The sequence below is a fragment of the Carcharodon carcharias genome, chromosome 5 (assembly GCF_017639515.1).
Source record: "Carcharodon carcharias isolate sCarCar2 chromosome 5, sCarCar2.pri, whole genome shotgun sequence".
Taxonomy (NCBI): Eukaryota; Metazoa; Chordata; class Chondrichthyes; order Lamniformes; family Lamnidae; genus Carcharodon; species Carcharodon carcharias.
In genome coordinates, this window is record NC_054471.1 from 83,989,011 (window position 1) to 84,009,535 (window position 20,525).

A 20,525-nucleotide genomic window follows, 5' to 3' on the forward strand; every position below is an offset into this window, starting at 1 on the left:
AAATTTTAAAGCAACTTTGAATTAACAGGATTAGATGATTGTTATGCACTTGTATATGGTATCAGTTCCCATACACAGGTTCCATGAAATTTTCAACACCTCTGGAATTTTGTTCCTGGGTCTAACAACCCAAAACCCTCTTTGCATTGAATGTGACAAATACCTTTGCCAGAGGAACAGCTCTTGATATTTGATCACTCATCAAGTCAAGGGGAGAAAGAAGTTGCACTTATATAGCACCTTTCATGATCTCAGGAGATCTCAAAGTGCTTTACAGCCTATACAGTACATTTTCTTGAAGTGTTGTAATGTAGGAAGTGTAGCAGCCAATCTGCACACAAACAGGAATGTGATAATGACTATTCACACACCATCCTGACTTGGAAATATATCGCCGTTTCTTCACTATCGCTGGATCAAAATCCTGGAACCCCCTTCCCAACAGCACTGTGAGTGTACCTATACCAGAGGGACTACAGCTCACCACCACCAAGGGTAATTAGGGATGGGCAATAAATGCCAGCCTTGCTAGTGATGCTTGCATTCCATGAACAAATAAATAAAAAGATTATCTGTTTTTGTGATGTTGGCTGAAGGATAAATACATTTACCTGAGACAACCAAATAATGTCCTGGAGGCAATGAATTAAATATCTTTTCCTCAGCCCCCTAGCCAGTGACGAGAAGTTAACTTTCCACAGATGGTGCATCCACTCAATGGGCCACTGACTGGTGATGCCAGGCAGCAAGGCTATAATTTGTCTTCTCCTTGTAACATCATGGCAGATGATTCTCCTGTACTGATCTGACCAGGATTTACCATATTTCTCTCCATAGTGCTTCATTTGTGGGTTATTCTCTAAAATGAACATCTCTTGAAGACAACCATGTTGACTTGTTGCCCTGGCCTCCTTGGAAGAAATGAGCCTCAAAAGCCAAAGAATCACTAATGTACCAGATAGAACTCAGCCTGAAAATTGCTGTCAGCAATTGTACAAATGCTTAGGTGTTCCTATCAATTACCCCACTCCACTCTTTCAGTAAAATAGGAATAGGAATAGGCCATTCAGTCTCTTGGGCCTGTTGCACCAGAATATGATATCTCCTATAGTGCAGTGTCGGCCCATAGATTACAGGCTGGGTTTTACATTTTGCAGCAGAGCCTCTCTCACCAGAGATGGAACAGAAGCTAAGTGGTCTGCTCACTCCCACTCCCACCCACTCAGCTTGATCAATCAAGCATCGGATGGCCAATTAGTGGTTATCTAGTGGGAAGGAGGTCAATTAGATATGGGAAGGAGGGCAATTATAGGTGCAAAGAGGGGCTCCAGCCCAATTGGGACTATAAGCTGGGATATCATGCAGCAAAGGGTTACTGCCATGAACAGGAAGTCAGTCACGGCTCGAATTGTAAAGGCCCGTGCTCTCTTTGTCTTTCTTAATTTCTTATGGCAGGCTCTAAAAAGTTACATATATGAGGCACTGAATCTTCTGAGAAATAGCATCACCATCGGAATGCCACTCTGCTCCTATTTTTTTACCCTGAGATAGAGCTCTGCATATCTGGCCCAGACTTCCAAACCAGGCTCTTTTTGGGTCAGGGTCATTGGGGGAATCCAAGCCACACCCCCTTTTTCCAGCAGTAGCTGCCATCTTCTGGTAAGTGGAGAGTTTAAATGTCCCAAAGCCACTTTGAGAAGCTACGGAGAGAAGGTAAGTGAGTGAGGGGGTAGAGAGGCAGATGGGTGAGTGAGTGAGGGGTTAGGGAGACAATTGGATGGGCAAAGGGTTAGAGTGGCAAGTGGGTGGTGAGGGAGTAGGAAGGCAGGTAGGTGGATGAGGCAGTAGGGTCAGGTGGATGGGTGAGGAAGTGGGGGGGGCAGGTGAGTGAGGGGGTAGGGTGACAGTGGGTGAGGGGATAGGGTGGCAGGCGGGTGAAAGGTTAAGTTGACAGGTAGATAAGAGGGTGAGGTGGTAGGTGGGTGGGTGAGAGGGTGAGGTGGTAGGTGGGTGGGTGAGAGGGAGAGTGGCAGGTAAGTGGGTGAGGGAGTGGGGTGGATCAGGGGAGGTCAGTGGTCGGAGGTGTAGTCAGGGGTCTGGGGATGTTGTTGGGTTGGGTTGGCAGGGTAGTTGGGAGGTGGTGGGGAGGTGGGGGGTGGTGGCGGGCATGTGTGCGGGGGATCAGGGGGATAGTCAGGGGCATCCAGTCGGGAGTCAGGGGTGGGATGGGGGTGGTTGTTGGAGGTTGGGTGGGGATAGTTGGAGGATTCGGGGTAGGTAGCCGATGGGGGGGGCCCAGTGGTGAGTCGGTGGGGGGGGGGGTCACTAGTTATCCAGGAGTTAGGAGTGATTTTAATCCTTCTAATTTTTCCTGGGTAACTATCCTGCTAAGAGAGTTGGAACCATCCAAAGTCTCCTACTCTAACTCAGTTTTGGGGAGTTCCAGATGCAGGAGAATTGCCCAATGAAAGTCCAAACTTCCTGGGCAATTTCCGTGTAGTTAATACTTTGGGAGATCGGAGTGGTCCTGCACGACTTCTTGGGAGGGTACCTCTGGGATACAACCTTTCAGAGATTGTAAGTTTTGGGCTTAGATTAAAAACCATCCAGATGCTGCTGCCTTCCCCAGCAGACTCTGCTGCTACATGCAGCCATGGTCCCGGTGTCAGGCCTTTGTCCTTGTCCCACCTCGTCATAGCTATCATAAAACACTACCAAACTCATTCATATCTGATGACTGAAAAATGCAGCAGGTAATGAAAGGTTGCAGACAATTGAGGAGTTAAACATGCTCAGTAGCTTGCTCATTCAGAATTTGAAAGTGGCAGATGGGCTGCCAAATTACAATTTACAAATTCTGTGATGTTGGAGACTGGCAAGATGATGTTGTATTGCTGACACGATGTTATCACAAACTATTTTAGGTTCATGCTGGGGGCAAGGTGACCAACTCTTTGGGAAAAAAAATTAAGGGCCACTTTGATATGGAGGTGCGGGGGTATGGGGGTGTGTTGGAGGTGGGGTACAGTATGATTGGAGGGGGAGGAGTGGTGGTGACTGGAGAACCTGTGAGAGGAGGATGGGGGAGAGGATGGGGTCTGTTGGTGAACGTGGGATAGCAGGCCACCGGCAGAAGAGCGCAAGTGAGTACTACGTATGCGCGAAAAGCATATGCCAAAAATACAGGCCAAACAGCGACCCGGCAGCGAACAACCCAAGTCACAGGTCAAGCACCTCAAATATGGGATGGTCCCAGAAAATCCAGGAGGAGTCCTGTGTGTTCAAGTCTCTAGGCTGCAAGGTTTGAACCCACAAACTTCTGATTCAGAGGTGACAGTAACCTACTAAATCATGAGTAAGTGTGAACATTTATTTTAACTGGATCAGCATCTCCATTTACACAGCATAGGTAAGGTTCTGTTACCGATGGAGGACAATCTATCTCTTCTATATGGAACAACATCATTGTGCAAACCCTCACTAACATGCTGCAGGCAAGCTGCAGAAGGACATGCACTAAACTGGCCACAAGATTGGGCCTGGGAGTGCAAGGTGATCCTGGGAGTGTGCATGGGGAGCAGGAATTTATAGAATGGACCATCAGTGGATTAATGTTTTTCCAGGCCCTGGAGTTAGCACTCTTCTTCCCCCTGCAATGCCTGGTACAACTGCGTGGAATGTGGAGGATGTACACTCAATCCATGGTACTGGAAAATGGGAATTGAAATCCTACAACCAGCTCTGGACTGCAAAGTATTACACAGTATTTTCAGCACAGATACAGAGCATTCGGCCCTACTCCCATGCTCCAAATAAGCCTCCTCCCACCCTTCTTCTTGTCACCCTATCTGTATGCCCTTCTGGTCCTTTCTCCTTGATATACTTATTTAGCTTCCCCTTAAATGCATCAATATATTCCCCCCAACTACTCCCTGTGTTCCACATTTGTAAAGGTAGGTAAAGAAGTTTTGCCTGAATTCCCTATTGGATTTATTAGTGACTCTCTTATATTTGCAGACCCTAGTTCTGGTCTCACCTGCATGTGGAAACATCCATACCTAATCAATCACTTTCATAACCTTGCAGACCTCCATCAGGTCACCCCCTCAGTCCTTTCCAACCTGTTTAATCCTTCTCAACAGGTAGAACCTCTCAGTTCTCTAATTTGATTATTTAATCAGCTTGAAGCAGGAAGCCTGCTGGTCTATTTACAGGTCAGTCTGCAAATTGGCATCAAGTGAGACTTGGGTGTCAAAGTGTTGACCCCCACAACACTCCCAACTTTCCAATTGCTGCCCATCCATTTTCTAAACAAGAAACAGGAAACCACTAGCTGAGTACTCCCACAGTGCTCTGAACATTTACTCTGTTCACAATAACTTCCTCGGTGGCCTATTTATTGGGAGTTATTTTCTCTGAGTAGAGATTTTCCAACTCGTCTCCAGTTTCCTGACACAATAGGAGGCAAATCAACCACTTGGGGGTGAGCACCCAGTGGCAGGCTGGGGCCCAACCTACAGGCCCTCCCTCCATGCTTGCCAGGGTGGGGGTGCACACAAAGGCTATCCTGTAAAGAGGCTTCCCTCCCACCCGTACCGGAGGCAGGTTTGGGACCCAGAAACAGCCACTCCTGTTTCCAGCCTCCATGAGGAGAATTCAGCACATGATCTCGCAGTGGAAAAAATCTCATTTCAAAAGACTATTTGTCATCCAATAAACTCCATCAATATGAAGAAAAATCTCCACATGTTAATACAGTACCGTTCTTACAGGACAAGTTCTCATAGCTACAGTGTCGGATGAGATACCCTGTCTATAATCCTCTCATAAATTTTACATTAAATATGGATCCTGGTACATTAGCCTTTTTCATTTAGAAGTGGTATTTGTACTACAGGTGATATATCAACCTGTCTATATTTCAGGTGGGTTAGAGTATATCAGTCTGTGTATATTTCAGGTGAGTTATGGTATATCGACCTGTGTATATTCCAAGTAAGTTATGGTATATCAGTTTGTGTATCTTTCAGGTGGGTTATGGTATATCAGTTTGTGTATCTTTCAGGTGGGTTATGGTATATCAACCTGCATACATTTCAGGTGGCTTATAGTATATCAGTCTGTATAATTCAGGTGTGTTACGGTATATCAACCTGTGTATATTCCAAGTGGGTTATGGTATATCAGTCTGTGCGTATTTCCAGTGGGTTATGGTATATCAACCTGCGTATATTTCAGGTGGGTTATGCTTTATCAATGTGTGCTATTCCAAGTAGGTTATGGTATATCAGTCTGTGTATCTTTCAGGTGTTTATAGTGTATCACACTGTGTACATTTCAGGTGGGTTATGGTATATCAACTTGTCTATATTCCAAGTGGGTTATGGTATATCACCCTGTGTATATTTCAGGTGGGTTATGGTATATCACCTGTGTATATTTCAGGTGGGTTATGGTATATCAAAGGGTTTCAATGAGGAGCTAGAGTGGTTTTAATGGGAATTTTGTTACTTTGTGCTATAAAAGCTCTGCATTTTGTTGCAAAATGGTAGACTATTTAAACATGTTTTACTCCAAGAGAAAGGTACTCACCTTGCATTACTCTCATGCATACTTGTCTAATGTGTTGGTCCGTAGGCTCTTTACCCTAGGAATGGTAATTTGAAAAGAAGGATTAAAAAATGGCAAAGCAAAACTCAAGACTTGTAAAGCAAATGTCATGAATGCCTTGGAGCATGAACAAAGCTAAAATTGTACTCATAATTACAGGTGGACCCTGTCTCCCAGGTAGGCCAGTAAGTCCACGATCTCCTTGTAAACCTTGTGCTCCGATGGCACCGTGGAGACCCTGTACACCCGGCAGACCACGGATCCCATCTTTACCACGAAGACCAACCTCACCAGGTTTACCAACCTACAAAATCAAAACATAAAATATCAGAATCAGTGGAGCTTTAAAAGTATAAATTCCACTCTCTTCTCTGCAGCCTCGAACTTCATCTCTATCCTCACAGAATTAAGGATTGTTTTCCTGTCACCTAAACTTCGCCAGAGGGGCATTCATAGCGTGGCCAAACAGGTTGATTATCAGCCTGTAAATCCTTACAATACATCTGATGGCAGGTGGTAAGAGTGGGAGAGTTTCCTGGTCAGCCACACTGCAGAAGGCAACACAAACCATTGTAGTGCTTTGCCAAGCATAGTCACAAGCCAATCCAACGGAAGTCCATGGTCACCAACACCCTCTTAGGGTGAGGTATCTGGTGGAGGAGGAGCAGGACCCTTCCTCGGACCTCCAGCATGTGGATCTACTCATCATCCTCAGTAATATTTCCCTTCTGTCTGCAAACTTTCTGTTTTTAAAACCAGAGTTCAGCATTGCCTAATCACAGCATTGCAATTTGCCTCTTCTCTTCCCCTCTTTAAGATTTGGATCTGCAATGTCACAGAAATTCAAAGAAGATGCTTTCTCCATTTGAACTCCTCAACGAGCCCACTGCTGACTTAATCCCAGCAGGCTGCAGATTGAACCATGATGTGGTGTCTTTGATCTTTACCTATCCACGTTTGATGCTTAAAAATAAGATCCTATGCTGTCTTAGTCATAGGTATGGGTGGCAGATCTAGAGGGCTGATGGTGCTATGACTAATAATTGCAAAGCAGTGAGAGTAGGAATGGAGAAACATCATACAGGTTGGTAGTGTATTTGAAAATGAGGAGCAGAAAGGTCAAAATGTCAATCCTTGCAAAAAACTCCCAGTGTACCAAGGAATATCCCATTTGCTTCCACTGCATGGTGTTTCTGATCCTTCCTCAATGTAAAAAAATGGTATTGTTAGAGCACAGATACCAGTTAGACAAAGCAAAGTTGGCAGTGCTAAACTATACTGGCAACTCGACATCACTCTCTGGTTTGCCCAGCCAGGCTCTGCATGTGTGATTACACACTCCAACAGCACTCCAGCAGTATTCAATGCTGTACTGCACTGAAATTCTTTGCAAGGGTTAGAGTTTTGATCTTGTTCCTCCTATGCATACTAGCATCCAATTGTCGATTCACTCACTTCTGTGAGTGAACTTGCAATGAGAGCTTCTAAAGTTTGCTTTGTGCCAGTTACACTAAAAATGAGCTAATATCCCATGGTGCTCATACTGAGCTGCAGTGTTTTCTTCTATTCTTTTATGGGATGTGGGCATCACTGGCTGGGCCAGCATTTATTACCCATCCCTAATTGCCCTTGAGAAGGTGGTGGTGAGCTGCCTTTTTGATCTGCTACGGCCCATATGGTGTAGGTACACCCACAGTGCTGTTAGGAAATTCCAGGATTTTGACCCAGTGACAGTGAAGGAATGGCGATATATTTCCAAGTCAGGATGGTGAGTGACTTGGAGGGGAACTTCCAGGTGGTGGTGTTTCCATGTATCCGCTGCCCTTGTCCTTCTAGATAGTAGAGCTTGTGGGCTTGGAAGGTGCTGTGGAGGAGCCTTGGTGAGTTTCTGCAGTGTACATTGTAGATGGAACACACTGCTGCTACTGTGCGTCAGTGATGGAGGGAGTGAATGTTTAAGGTGGTGGATGGGGTGCTATTCTATTCTATAAGAACAGCAGCATAATAATACCTTGAGAATGATATCCTGCAGCACACAAGGTATATCATGCTGCTAAAATGCAACTGTATATCACTCGTGTTGAGCCTGGAAAGTTATGCTGAACCTTTATGGAATACTAGTTCATCCCAGTTGGAGAATTGTGCCTAATCCTGGGCCCCACGCTTTAGGAAGGAGGTGAAGACTTTGTAGAGGGTGCAGAACAGACTTGTTAGAATGGTTCTAGGGTTATGTGGATAGGCTGAAGAAACTGAGGCTGCTCTCCTTAGGCCAACAAGGGTAAGACGAGGTTTGATAGATGTGTTTAAACAACAACTTGAATCTATAGCACCTTTAATGTAACAAAACATCTGACAGAGCTTCACAGGAGCATTATCAAACAAAATATGACATTGAGCCCCCAAAAAGAAATTAAGACAGGTGACCAAAAATATGATCAAAGAGGTTGGTTTAAAGAAGTGTTTTCAAGGAGGAAAGTAAGGTAGAGAGGTGTAGGGAAGGAATTCCAGTGGTTGGGCTCCAGGCGCCACCACCAACGCGTAAGATTAAAATTGAGATTCCCTAAAGAAGCCAGAATTAGAGGAGTGCAGATATCTCAGAAGGTTGTAGGACTGGAGGAGAATCCAGAGACAGGGAGGGCAAGGCCATGGAGGGACTTGAAAACAAGAAAATGATAGACCGTTTAAATAGAGTATATGAAGAGAAACTGTTTCCGATGGCCAATAATGAGAATTGTTTTAGCTGCAGAAGTTCTAATCTTGCAATCCCATTTTTTCAGACAGTAGCACTTGGTGATGATTCTGCTGTAACCATTACTTATCCCATTCCCATCTCCTTTTGCCTTCCATCATCATCCCTTTAGTCATTTAATGTCCGCTGACCTCCACCATCACAGACCTTTCCCTTGTCTGCCTTCCTCCCCACAAAGCCTTTCCCTGTCTTTATAGTTATTAACTTTTCCAGTTCTGATGAAAGGTCATCCACCTGAAACGTTAATTCTGCTTCTCTCTCCACAGATTCTGCCTGACCTGCTGAGTTTTTCCAGCATTTTCTATTTATATTTCTGAATTCCAGCATCCGCAGTTTTTTGTTTTTATGTTTGGGTAATATAGTTGTGTTTTTTCTGGATTTATCGTGATGCCTAAAATAGCAAACATGTCTTGTCCACCAGTCAGTGATTTTTCAAATGTAAATAGGAACAGGAAACAAAATCTATGAGAAAATGCTATTTGGGCCATCATTGTTCAAACTGCTTACAGCCACTCTGATCATGGACTTACCCCACCAATTGTCTATGCTGAGAGACAGCTGTCAGGATTTCACAGTGGCCCCACCCACTGGTCGGAAAGGCAGCATCATGCCCGTCTCACTCTCTCTACCCTGGAAGTCACAATGCTATTTTGTGTGGCTCAGGCCACTACTTGCCTGAGGTCATGGCTTCTGCACCCCTCCCCCACCCCCGAGGCAGGATGTCCCACCTGCAAGAGCTGCTAACCAATCAGATGACTGTCATCTCTTCATTCCCAACAGCACCTCCAGGAGCGGTGGCCACAGCTGGAACTGCAACAGTTCCCGGAGCAGCGACGATGGACAAGACCTGGAGCGTGGGTACATAGGGTTAGGGATTGCCCGGGCCAATCAGGCAGGCCCCGGTGAGTGGCGGGGGAGATTCAACCATGGGGTTCTTTGCACAGGAAGCCCCTTGCTGCTGGGATGCCCTCCATGGGGTAAAGGGTGCCTGATCATGAAGGAAAACCCCAAACCCACAAGGAGGCCATCAATTTTTACTGGGCGGCCACTGGTAAAATACCAGCAGTGGCAGGAAGAGACTCTCAAGTGGCCCTTAATCGGTCACTTAAGGGCCTCAATTGGCCTAAGGTTGGGCAGGCTGGCCACCACCGCCTTCATCACTGTTAAAAGCCAGTGGTAATAGGAAGACAACCCCCACCAACCCTCACCCATTATCCTACCCGATTTTAGATCCACTTCCCAGCCTGCTCCTGAGGAAGGTATAAAACTCCAGCTAGTGTCTGAATGAAGACTTCCTGATCTTGAATCATTATTCCACAAAATTGAGAATGTTCACCTGTCTTCACATCTATCTTCACATTGTCCTGTGACTTAATCCTGAACTGCTGACCTCCCTTTGAATTTGTACATTATGGAAAGACATTTGATTCATATCAAGTCTGTAAAACGTAGCTGTGTAAATTCTGTATACGAGGTTTCTACTCAGCAGATGTTCAAAATATACAGATCTCTATTGTGTAAGACAACACCAGACCATTACATAAATGATCTGTCAGGTAAATTACTTAAAATGTAGAAATAGATTTAGAAACCAGAGAGGAATAGTTGGTGAGTATTAGCAGACAGTGAAAGCATTAAAATTTTCAGGCTCATGCCTCTCCTCCCATTATAGGGGGACAGCACAAATACACAGCACAATCCCACACACACACTCAATGTCACAGAAGCCATTGTGTCCTGAAAACACCTGATAGGAGAACATACAAAAATAACAGCCTGGAAATGTCCAGCTGGCCCATCTAGACAGTCCCTTGTGCTCATGCTGCAACTTAACATCACAGCCCTCATCACGCCCTCCCCAATCGCCAGTAACCTCCTCTAAGTAACTTAATTAGCCTACAAGCCAAGGCTGAATCCAATCCTTCCAGTGTTTTATAGATCAATCAAATCACCTCAAAGTCCATACTTTTGTTGTATAATAAGACCCAGCTAACTAAGTGATAATGCAGAAAAGAATGAAGCAGAAATTTATACAATACTTACAGCACCCTTGGGACCATCATTTCCTCTATCACCCTAAACAAAAAAAAGATCAGGGCAGGTGGGGGGTGGTGGTGGTGGGGGTGTGGGGGGTGCCGACAAAGAAAGGACAAGTGAGTCACACATTCACCACAAGCAATGTTGAGCACATCAACTATCAAACTTACAACATTTATACAAAGTGGGACTACAATTTTAAACACAGAAAATAACAGCAATCATTAAATTAATCAGTTCCTTTTAAAAACCCAAGAAAATGTAAAATAATAAAACATGGTAGCATCTATTTTATAATAAACATGCTTCATTGGCATAGAAAGTACATATTTAAAACATACTAATTTGTAAAGCATGCCCTAGAAAACAGGTATGAGGGGATGTAAACAGCACATTAAGGTTCACTTTGCTATCTTATATGGAGACTACACAGCACAAAAACAGATCATGCCACCCAAATAGTCTCTGCCAGTGTTTATCCTCCCACTCCTCTTCATCAAACTCCATCAACATATTCCTTTCCCCCTTGCATCTTTGCCTAACGTCTTTTTAAATGCATCAATACTGTTTACCTCAACCACACCCTGTGGTAGCAACTGCCATGTTCTAACCACTCTCTCGGTAAAGATGTTTCTCCTGAACTCCTGACTGGATTAGAACAAAGGAATAGAAGAACATGCTGATGGGAGTAGGATGGGACTAGGCTTGTGGGGAGCATGAACACCAGCACTATTGGGCTGAATGGCCTGTTTGTGTTGTACCTTCTATACAATTCTGTGCATTTAAAGAAAAAGTTTAAGGATATTAAATTTAATATGTTTGTCACTGGATTTAATAATGTTTATTTTTTGTTTTATAGATATTAATTTTGTGAAGTCACTGTAAAATTTTTGACAGCCCTTACAGTAAACTGACTACTTTGGCACCATAGAGTTGCCATAGACTGTCAACTCTGCAAATAGCTGCAGTCCCTTTATTTTCCCATCTGTGGTGCTGTTGAGCTAGAGCTCAACACAGCAGCACCACTTGGCCAATCTTAATCCTACTTTCACATAAACACTATGTAATTCTTAGAATACAGACACACACAATTAATGTATTTTACAATAGGAATGACATTGCCTGGTTATCGCTTACAGCCATAAAAGAAAGTCCTTGCAGTCCCGTAACTAAGAATAGACTGCTGCTGATGCAGTATCTTTAATCATAGTTATCATGATCCCTTACCATTTCACCTTTAGGACCATCAATGCCTTCTGCACCAGCAGAACCCTAAAGAGGGTTAAAAATTAAAAAGAGAATTAAAAATTAAAATTGTGTGAAATCTTTCATACATAAATATTTAAGAGATTGCTAAAACACTCGTAATTTCAGAACTTACTTCTTCACCTTTCGTTCCAGGCAAGCCTACAGAACCCTGAAAATAAACATAGAAAGACAAGTTAATGAAAGGAAGTTTTCAACGCTGGTAAGTTAAATGCCCCACCTGTTTTTTTTTTACATTTAATTTGATATGAAAGGAATAGACAGTCAGACAGACAGACAATATGTAGTCAGACCTACAAACATACAGGTAGAAAACTTCAGATCCACTGATAGTAATACAGACAAAGACAGAAGTGAGCTGGAGCCTACCCAAGCCACACTTTTGCGAGGAGGCAGCCCCCACCACTCAATTGGAATTGGCTGCCGACACAAAAAAGCCTACCCAGGGACCTTGGTATGTTGCAGGTTTGACTGGAGAACACAAAATACAGCAAGAAATCAATTCTTAAAGCATTCAGCTCACAGTTAAAGGACAAGTTATAGTGTAGGCAATTAAAAAAGGGAACTGATTGTTCACAGTGACACAGCAGACACAGTGGTAGAGCTGGAAGCTCTCCTATAGGTGGATCTATGTTCTTGGAGGTGGTGGTAGCCCAGCAAGTGGTAAACAATTGCTTAAGTTTCCAACAAAAATACTCAGCTCTGCTGCTGTGGGGATTTCCTCAATGAAATCCACTGCCATAGATCCAGAGATTAGCCCTGGTCTTCCCAATGCTGCCATAGATGGCACGCAGTGCAGGTTTGACCTTCAATTAATGGGCTGGATTTTCAATTGCCAGTGGGGCAGGATCAAGTGCAGGTATAATTTGAAAACTGTATTCGCTGGAGGTTGGAATTGGATCCCACCACCTCCAGGACCGTTTGTGATTTTCTGAGGGCTAGTGTTGTTGTGGGGCCAGGGGCAGTGGTAGGAAACCCACTCGCCACCAATTAACAGCCCATTAAACTCCTTAAGGAGCTTGTTAAAGGGTCTGACCAGAATAGAATGGGATTTTCAATCATTTTTCTGGAGCATGTTAGTGCACAGCTGTCGGGGTCACCACTGGGTGAAAGAAAGTTTGTTTCTATGTTTTTTTCCTGAATGTGTGGGGTCAACTAGCACCGGTTCGAACATTGTACCTTGACTTGACACCCATGGCCTCTTTGCGCCATCTTTATCCTCCATGGGCCTCCTAGGAGCTGCTTGCTCTCCTCAGCAAGGCAGCAGCCCCCAACCTGGCTGCCGCTGGCACTAGGCAGGCAGCTCCTGCCTCCTGGAGGTGCTTGACTCCTCTAATTGGGCATCAAGCTCACCTTCTGCCCAATCTGTCCATGTACATTTAAAAGTAGCGTCGCAAAAGGCATATGGGACACTTGCCTTTATCAATCGAGGCATAGATTACAAAAGTAGGGAGCTCATGTTGGGGTTGTATAGAACCTTGGTGAGGCCACAGCTGGGGTACTGTGTGCACTTCTGGTCGCCACATTATAGGAAGGATGTGATTGCATTGGAGGGGGTGCAGAGGAGATTGACCAGGATGTTGCCTGGGATGAAACATTGAAGTTCTGAAGAGAGGTTGGATAGACTTGGGTTGTTTTTGTTGGAGCAGAGAAGACTGAGGGGTGACCTGATCGAGGTGTATAAGATTATGAGGTGCATGGACAGGGTGGATAGGGAGCAGCTGTTCCCCTTAGTTGAAGGGTAGGTCACGAGGGGACATAAGTTCAAGGTGAGGGGCAGGAGGTTTAGGGGGGATGTGAGGAAAAACTTTTTTACCCAGAGGGTGGTGATGGTCTGGAATGCGCTGCCTGGGAGGGTGGTGGAGGCAAGTTGCCTCACATCCTTTAAAAAGTACCTGGATGAGTACTTGGCACGTCATAACATTCAAGGCCAAGTGCTGGTAAATGGGATTAGGTAGGTAGGTCAAGTGTTTCTCATGTGTCGGTACAGACTTGATGGGCTGAAGGGCCTCTTCTGCACTGTGATTCTGGGAAGAGCGACACAGTTCAGGCATGGGGTCAGGACCTAGAATTCATCAGGGTGTCAGGTTCTTGACCTTGTTTTGAAATTCCAGTCCAATGAGTTTAAGGGAAAGGAAGATTGTGAAGTATCACTTTAGCAGTACCACAAGTGAATAGTACAGATTCTCCAGGCAAATCCTACAGCTAAGAACATGGATGCAATACTCTCTCCAGGTTTCTCATAGAGCTGTAGGAGTATCCAAGTCATACAGCGCAGAATGAGGCCATTCAGCCCATCATGTCTTTGGTTCTATGTATGAGCTATCCAATTAGTCCCACTCCCCCACTCTCACCATAGCCCAGCAAATTCTTCCTCAATTATCCAATTAACTTTTTAAAATTAATATTGAATCTGCTTCCACCACGATTTCAGGAAGTGCATTCCAGATCACAACAACATGATACACAAAAGGAAATGTCCTCATCTCGCCCTTGGTCATTTTGCCAATTACCTTAAATCTATGTCCTCTGTTACCGATTCTTCCCCCAGTGAGAACAGTTTCTTTGGCAAACATCACCAGAAGGGGGAAGAGACAAAGGTTCCTCAGGGGCACACAGGGAATAGGAAGCTACTATCTTGCAGCAGGTCTATTGCACTATCCACCCTGGGCACAGCATTGATATCAATATGATGGCTCAGGATCCATACTATACATTGAATATCAGTGAAAGTCAACAGTGCTCTCAACTATTACACTGCACAGATGTTTTACACACATTGTGGGAGTCAGCCATTTTGCTGTGTACAACTTCATAAAGGAAATAACTGAAGCCTTGTACCCATGAAATGTTGTAGCTGCTGGAAGAAGCAGATTGATTGTATGGATAAAGGCAATGTAGTAGGTGTGTCTGTATGGATACCAGAAGGCAATTGATTAGGTGATCCACAGAAGGTTTGCAGTTAGGGTTATGGTGCATCAGAAAATGTGGAGCATGGAGGGAAAGTTGGTTGGTGAACATTCAACAAAATTTTACAGTAGATTGGCATTATTTGGATTGATGTACTCCAGTGGTGAATGCTGGATCCACTTTTGTTCTGAATGTGTACAGGGTATTTGGATGTAGGTGTCATGAGCACAATATCTGACTTTGCTGTTGGCACAACAATAGGGATGTTGACAAAAGTTAAGGATGACTCTTAAATACTTCAGGGTGCCAGAGACTGGTTCATGAAAAGGGCATATTTGTAGAACAGGCAATTTGATCTGGAAACTCATGAGATAATGTGACTTGGAGGAAACCATGAAATGGGAGAGTATACGCGATAGAATGATGGTGATGAAGGTTAAGGGAAAACAGAAAGCTAAGGTTAAAATACATAATTTCCGGAAACTGCGAAGCCACAGGAAAAGACCAAAGGCATTTGGAATAAGTAAACTAAGAGATTATAATAGATCTGTTCTAGAAAATGGTTGGCCATAGGACAAATAAAGTACTGTATAGGGCAATCCATCATAAAGAGGAATCTAAAACCATAAAGAGAATATAGCATAATTTCATTGTGATGAACCTGGGGATCGGCGACTATAACCATGGGGAGAGACTTTCAATTACTTACCACAGAGAAAACTAAGAGGAGATTTACTTGAGATTTTTTAAATTATGAAGCATTTTCATTGGGCAACTAGGGAAAGCTCAATTTTCCTTGATGGGGTTTTAGCGATGAGGAGGCCCAAATTTAAAACAGTCAGTAAAAGAGTGAAGGGTTAATGTTTGGAGAAATTTCTTTGCACATAGCATTGTTAGTATGGAATGTATAATCACAGCAAGCAGCAGAGGCTGCATCTTTTAAAGAAAGAGAAAATAAACGTTTGAAGAACAGAGGACGCTATCGGAGAAAGCAAGGCTGTGGGACTAGTTATGGGATAGTGCTGGCAAAGAGCTAACATAGGTGCAATGGGCTGAATGGCCTCCTTTCTGCATTGCAGTTGTCTATGGTTCTAACTACTGTCAAACTTCCCAACAGATCCAGTGCTGTGTAGCTCACTGAGAAGTGTAGGAGAATCTTTGTTACTTGTGTATTTTAACTGGCTGATTTTGTTTCTCACCCGGAGCCAGTCAAAGTTCCAAAAATATATCTTTGTGCAACCGTGGTGTTTGGGTTCATTTAGCTAAAAAAATAGGCAATTCTGCACTTCTGACTAAAGGTAAGAATTTTGGCCCCTATATATATGTAATTCCCTGTATTCACTTTCACTGGGTGTTAATGTTTGTACATTTCTTAAATAGAAACATCAACAAAAATCCTCATTTTCCAGTGAAATTTTAGCATCACACATTGAAGAAGAAATTAAAACTACTCTAAGGATTAATGGTTATTCTCTCTCTCTCTCTCTCTCACTTTCCCCACCCCCACTCCATCGCTCTCACACCATGCACCAGTCCCATACCCCCACCTCTTTGTCTCTCTTTCGATCCCTGTAGATATACAGCTTTGAATCACAATTATAACTTAGGACTGACAGCATGTTGGAGGGTAACTTGAGGTTTAGATTTGTTACTGAGCCCTGATACAAAGAGATGTTTCTTACCCGATCACCCTTAGCACCAGGCAAACCAGCCGGACCTGGAAGACCAGGATAGCCAAGATCACCAGCGGGACCCTACAATATTCAGGAGCAGAAAAAAGAAGTCATGGAATACAATATTGGAATTGGAAATATCATGCAGCATTTAGAGATAAAATTACTGCAAAACTTGGTATTATTTATTCCCTTTTCAAATCATCATCACTTCAAGAGAACAGAAGCATATTGTAAACTGATGCTTTTTTTACAGATTTTTCTCAAATTTTCAGCCTTGAATTTATTTGACATGTACTTTAACATTCTTCAGCACTAGAAGCAGTCTTTCTGACCTTGTCTGCTTCAGCTCACTTTTATGTGATTTTTTTTTTCCCTGTGGTTTAAATTCCTCAATAACAGTGAGCTCTTTCAGTTCAATCTCCTGTGCTGCGGCTCTGCTGTTACTGTGTAAATACTGTCTAGCAAGGATTAAATGGAGGTATTGATGGGACTTATCCCTTGCTTGCAGGAGCTACTTGTAATGTAGTTCATCCTTTACTTTCACAGTATAAAACCACACTTTAATGGATCCAGTTACAATACGCAGTTTGCATCAATACAAAAGCAATTCTGTCTCTGCACCAATGCACCCAAAGCACTCTTGAGCAAAAGGTACAGCTCTAGATCCAGCAGATAGTGTCACATCACCCGTGTTTCAGACTGAGTGCTGTCCGATGCAAAGCCAGATTTAAAACCAGATGACTAGGCAATCTACCCGAGACCCACGGGGAAAAATTTAAATTTTGCTGTAAATGTCAGCACTCTCCAGACATTTGGATTCAACCAACATTCAGATAAGTCAGCAAAGCTCTGTTGTTCCTGGGCAGAAATCAACTGTGAGCCAGCGGTCTAACTAACTCTGGTCCACCTATCCCACAGATGAAAGCAGTATCTGTAACTATGATAATGCCCCATGATCAAAATTCTTATTTTAATGACCTTCACTGCCTTGACATTTTCATTATTTCCTATTTATTAATAAATACCCCTAATACAGTATCAATGCTTACAAGTAAAAGACCATAATGGGACTTAAAATTAATAGTCTGATCTGAAACAACGTTTTATTTTTAATGAACATTTTATTGGATTGAAACATGCATATTCGTACAAAATCGACTTTCTGTGGGCTGCATTAACTGGCTTATTTTAAATAGACTGATGCCTTTAATAATGTAGTGGAAAAGCAAACTCATTGTCTTGTTTGTTATTAGCAATGCACAGAATTATATTAACCCAGCTAAGATTTTAATGATCAGAAACTAAGATAATATAAACATATACAGACATTCACAAAGTCCTTAGGTGTGTGTCCAAAATCAAAAGTGTCTAAAAAGTTGAAGAAAATACTCACAGCTGGACCTGGTGGACCAGCAGGACCAACACCACCGGATTGCCCTAGGTCACCCTGTCAGGAATAGAGAAATATGGATGGTGAATTTTTGCATGATTTACAGTGTGGCATCAGAGTTTATCTATTGACAACATGAAGTGACTTAAGAATACACATGAAGGTGTTAGTTAATGAAGTTTGCACCTCAGGGACAAAATATGGCAAGTAATGAACATTTTTCTGAGGGTATTTCATTCTTCAGTCCCTGTTTTAAATACCAATTATTTATGTTCAGGAAAAATTCTTGGGACAGAATTTTATGCTGATTGGGCAGGCATGCACCCGATCCGATCGGACACGAAATTGCACGATGTTTCAGTCGGCGGGCACGCTTCTGACTTTATTAAAGTTGCAATTGTCTCCGATCTTTCATAGTCCATCCAACCTTACAGTTGGCGGGTGGGGGAATCGGCCAAGCAGATACCACATTTTTCATGAAACCTCATCCAAGGGCGGGATGAGGTTTCCATTATTAAATGAAAGAAAAATAAAAATCTATGGACAGCATTTTTATCATGTATATATTCAGGTGACTGATTGTGATGCTTGAACATTTTTCCTAATTTTAAAAACTTTATTTAATGCTTTTCAGGCCTTCGGCTCCCTGAGGCAGCTCTCGCCTTCAGGGAGCTTTTTGTCAGCGCTCACTCGCGCTGACATCAGCACCGACCCTCCTCCCACACCCACCCTGGCAGTACTGAGCTTCATGCTGGTTGGCCATTAATTGGCCAGCCAGTGTGAAAGTGCGGTTGGCAATCCGTTCCCCGGCTGATCCTGGACCTGCCAATCGCCTCCGCCCGTTAACCTAAAAATTCTACCAGATCACCTCCTGGGTATTGAACCAACAACAAAGTCCTTGTCCTCTCTCTAGTGTTTGGATGACCATATCATATCCTGTTCCTTCAATGACAACAACTTGTATTTATATAGCTCCTTAGAACATAATAAAACATCCCAAAGTACTTCACAGAGGCATTACAAAAATAAATTGGGCAGTGAGTTACATAAGGAGATATTAGGGCAGATGACCAAAGGCTTGATCAAAGAGGTAGGTTTTAAAGGAGGAGAGCAAGGTAGTGAGGCGGAGAGGTTTGGGCAGGGAATTCCAGAGTGTGGGGTCCAAGCAGCTGAAGGTATGGCCACCAGTGTACAGCTTCCCATTAAGGTAGATTCTGAGCATAAATATCTTTTCAGAACCAATAACCAATCTGGTTAAATATAACATATGACATGATCCTTCAGATACGATAGTACTTCAGTTTTTTTGAAGGAACAGTATTGGACATACAGGCCTGCACTGCCTTTCAATAGATCTTGGCCAATCTGGACCTCAACTCCATTTTCTCACCTTTGCTTGGTATCCCTTGATATCCTGACCTTACAAAAATCTATCTGTCTCAGTCTTGAAAGCTCCAGATGTCGCAGCAACCACAGCCTTTTGCAGGATAGGGTTTCAAATACCTTTATGTGAAAGAACGCTTCCTGCCTTTCTCTCCTGAATGGCCTAGCTCTCAATTTTAAGGTTATGTTCCTTCATTCTTAATTCTCCCAACAAGAGGGTATAGGGGGGAATCATCCAGATTTGCACTAAGTGAGGTAGCGGGCGGGTAAAACAACATGTTACCCGCGGCCACAATGGCGGCTTCTCATGTCGTATCATGCCAATCCCACCACATTAATTAGGCATTCCTGGGAAACACGCTGCTTCAATGGCAGGCAGGCCATCATCTCACCACTTCATCACACTGGGCACCATATTTAAAGTGCATCATGCGCACATCTCTCAATGCACCCAGCCCAGGACTGCTGCACAGAAGACACGGCACCGAAAGACAAGAATACTGCAGCCCCCAGATTCAATTCTATCGCCTTTTGAACACTGTGGAGGCCCGCCATGAAGTCCGCTACCCCTTCTATGGCTGCAGGATGGACAGCAACATCAGCAATCGGGCTTGGGAGGCAGTGGCAGCGGGGATGACTCCAATGGCCTGCAAAAGAGGACAGCCACCCAGTGCCGCTGCAGATGAATGATCTCCTCTGTTCCGCCAGGGTAAGTCACTCTTCTCACCACTGTCAACTCTCACTCACAAACCCATCACACATCCACAGTGGTCTCACACCTCAAGGGACAACACCACTATCTCTCATAGACACCCTCACATCCCCATCAGGTTCATATCCTCTCGAGCTCACGTCCTCATCCTGTCCATGGCTCCGCTCAACTACACAAACATTCCATGCAGTGACATGCATCCTGCTCACGCTCTCTACATCTGTTTTCATGCAGGAGAATCTGGCTCACATCAGCAGAGAGAGGTCCCAGAGCAGGGCTGGAGTGGCCCACATTAGGCCCCTTATTCACTTTGAGGAGCATGCCATCATGCTGACTGGTAAGGACGTGGACCCTGCCTGCGGTGACGGTGAGGTCAACGATGAACAGCCACATGAGGATCCTGCACTATATCATCTCTATCTCAACGCAAATGTGAGTGCTCTCTCTCCTGCTTTTGATTCTGCTGCCATGCACTAATTATCTCTACTGTGGTTCACAGGGACCTCTGCCAAGAGACCGATACCCTCAGCCAGCCAGTCCCTCAGCTCCATCCACATCCTCACCTCCAGCCAAGAGGACACACCCTCCATTGAAGAGCTGGAAATAAGCAGCTTGGAAGACCCATCACAGTGCTTACCCATACCCTCCACCAGCGCTGGGACACACGCCTCAGTGGAACCTAGATCTAGAGCAGGCTCAGGTTCACAATCTGGTGGTCACCGCACAGACACGTGTCTGCAGCAGGAGGAGGCAAGTTCAGCTGAGCTCCCTGGCACTCAGAGGACTGCCGGG

General features: G+C 44.0%; 1 protein-coding gene across 1 annotated transcript in view; it reads right to left on the reverse strand.

Moving 5' to 3' along the window:
- The window catches only part of col9a1b (collagen, type IX, alpha 1b), a 200,552-nt gene that overhangs the window by 24,482 nt on the left and 155,545 nt on the right, over nucleotides 1-20,525 (reverse strand). Inside the window, 7 exon segments of the mRNA XM_041187359.1 lie at nucleotides 5,593-5,647; nucleotides 5,768-5,914; nucleotides 10,403-10,435; nucleotides 11,624-11,668; nucleotides 11,778-11,813; nucleotides 16,255-16,326; nucleotides 17,642-17,695. Of these exon segments, the coding sequence (XP_041043293.1) occupies nucleotides 5,593-5,647; nucleotides 5,768-5,914; nucleotides 10,403-10,435; nucleotides 11,624-11,668; nucleotides 11,778-11,813; nucleotides 16,255-16,326; nucleotides 17,642-17,695 (442 nt within the window).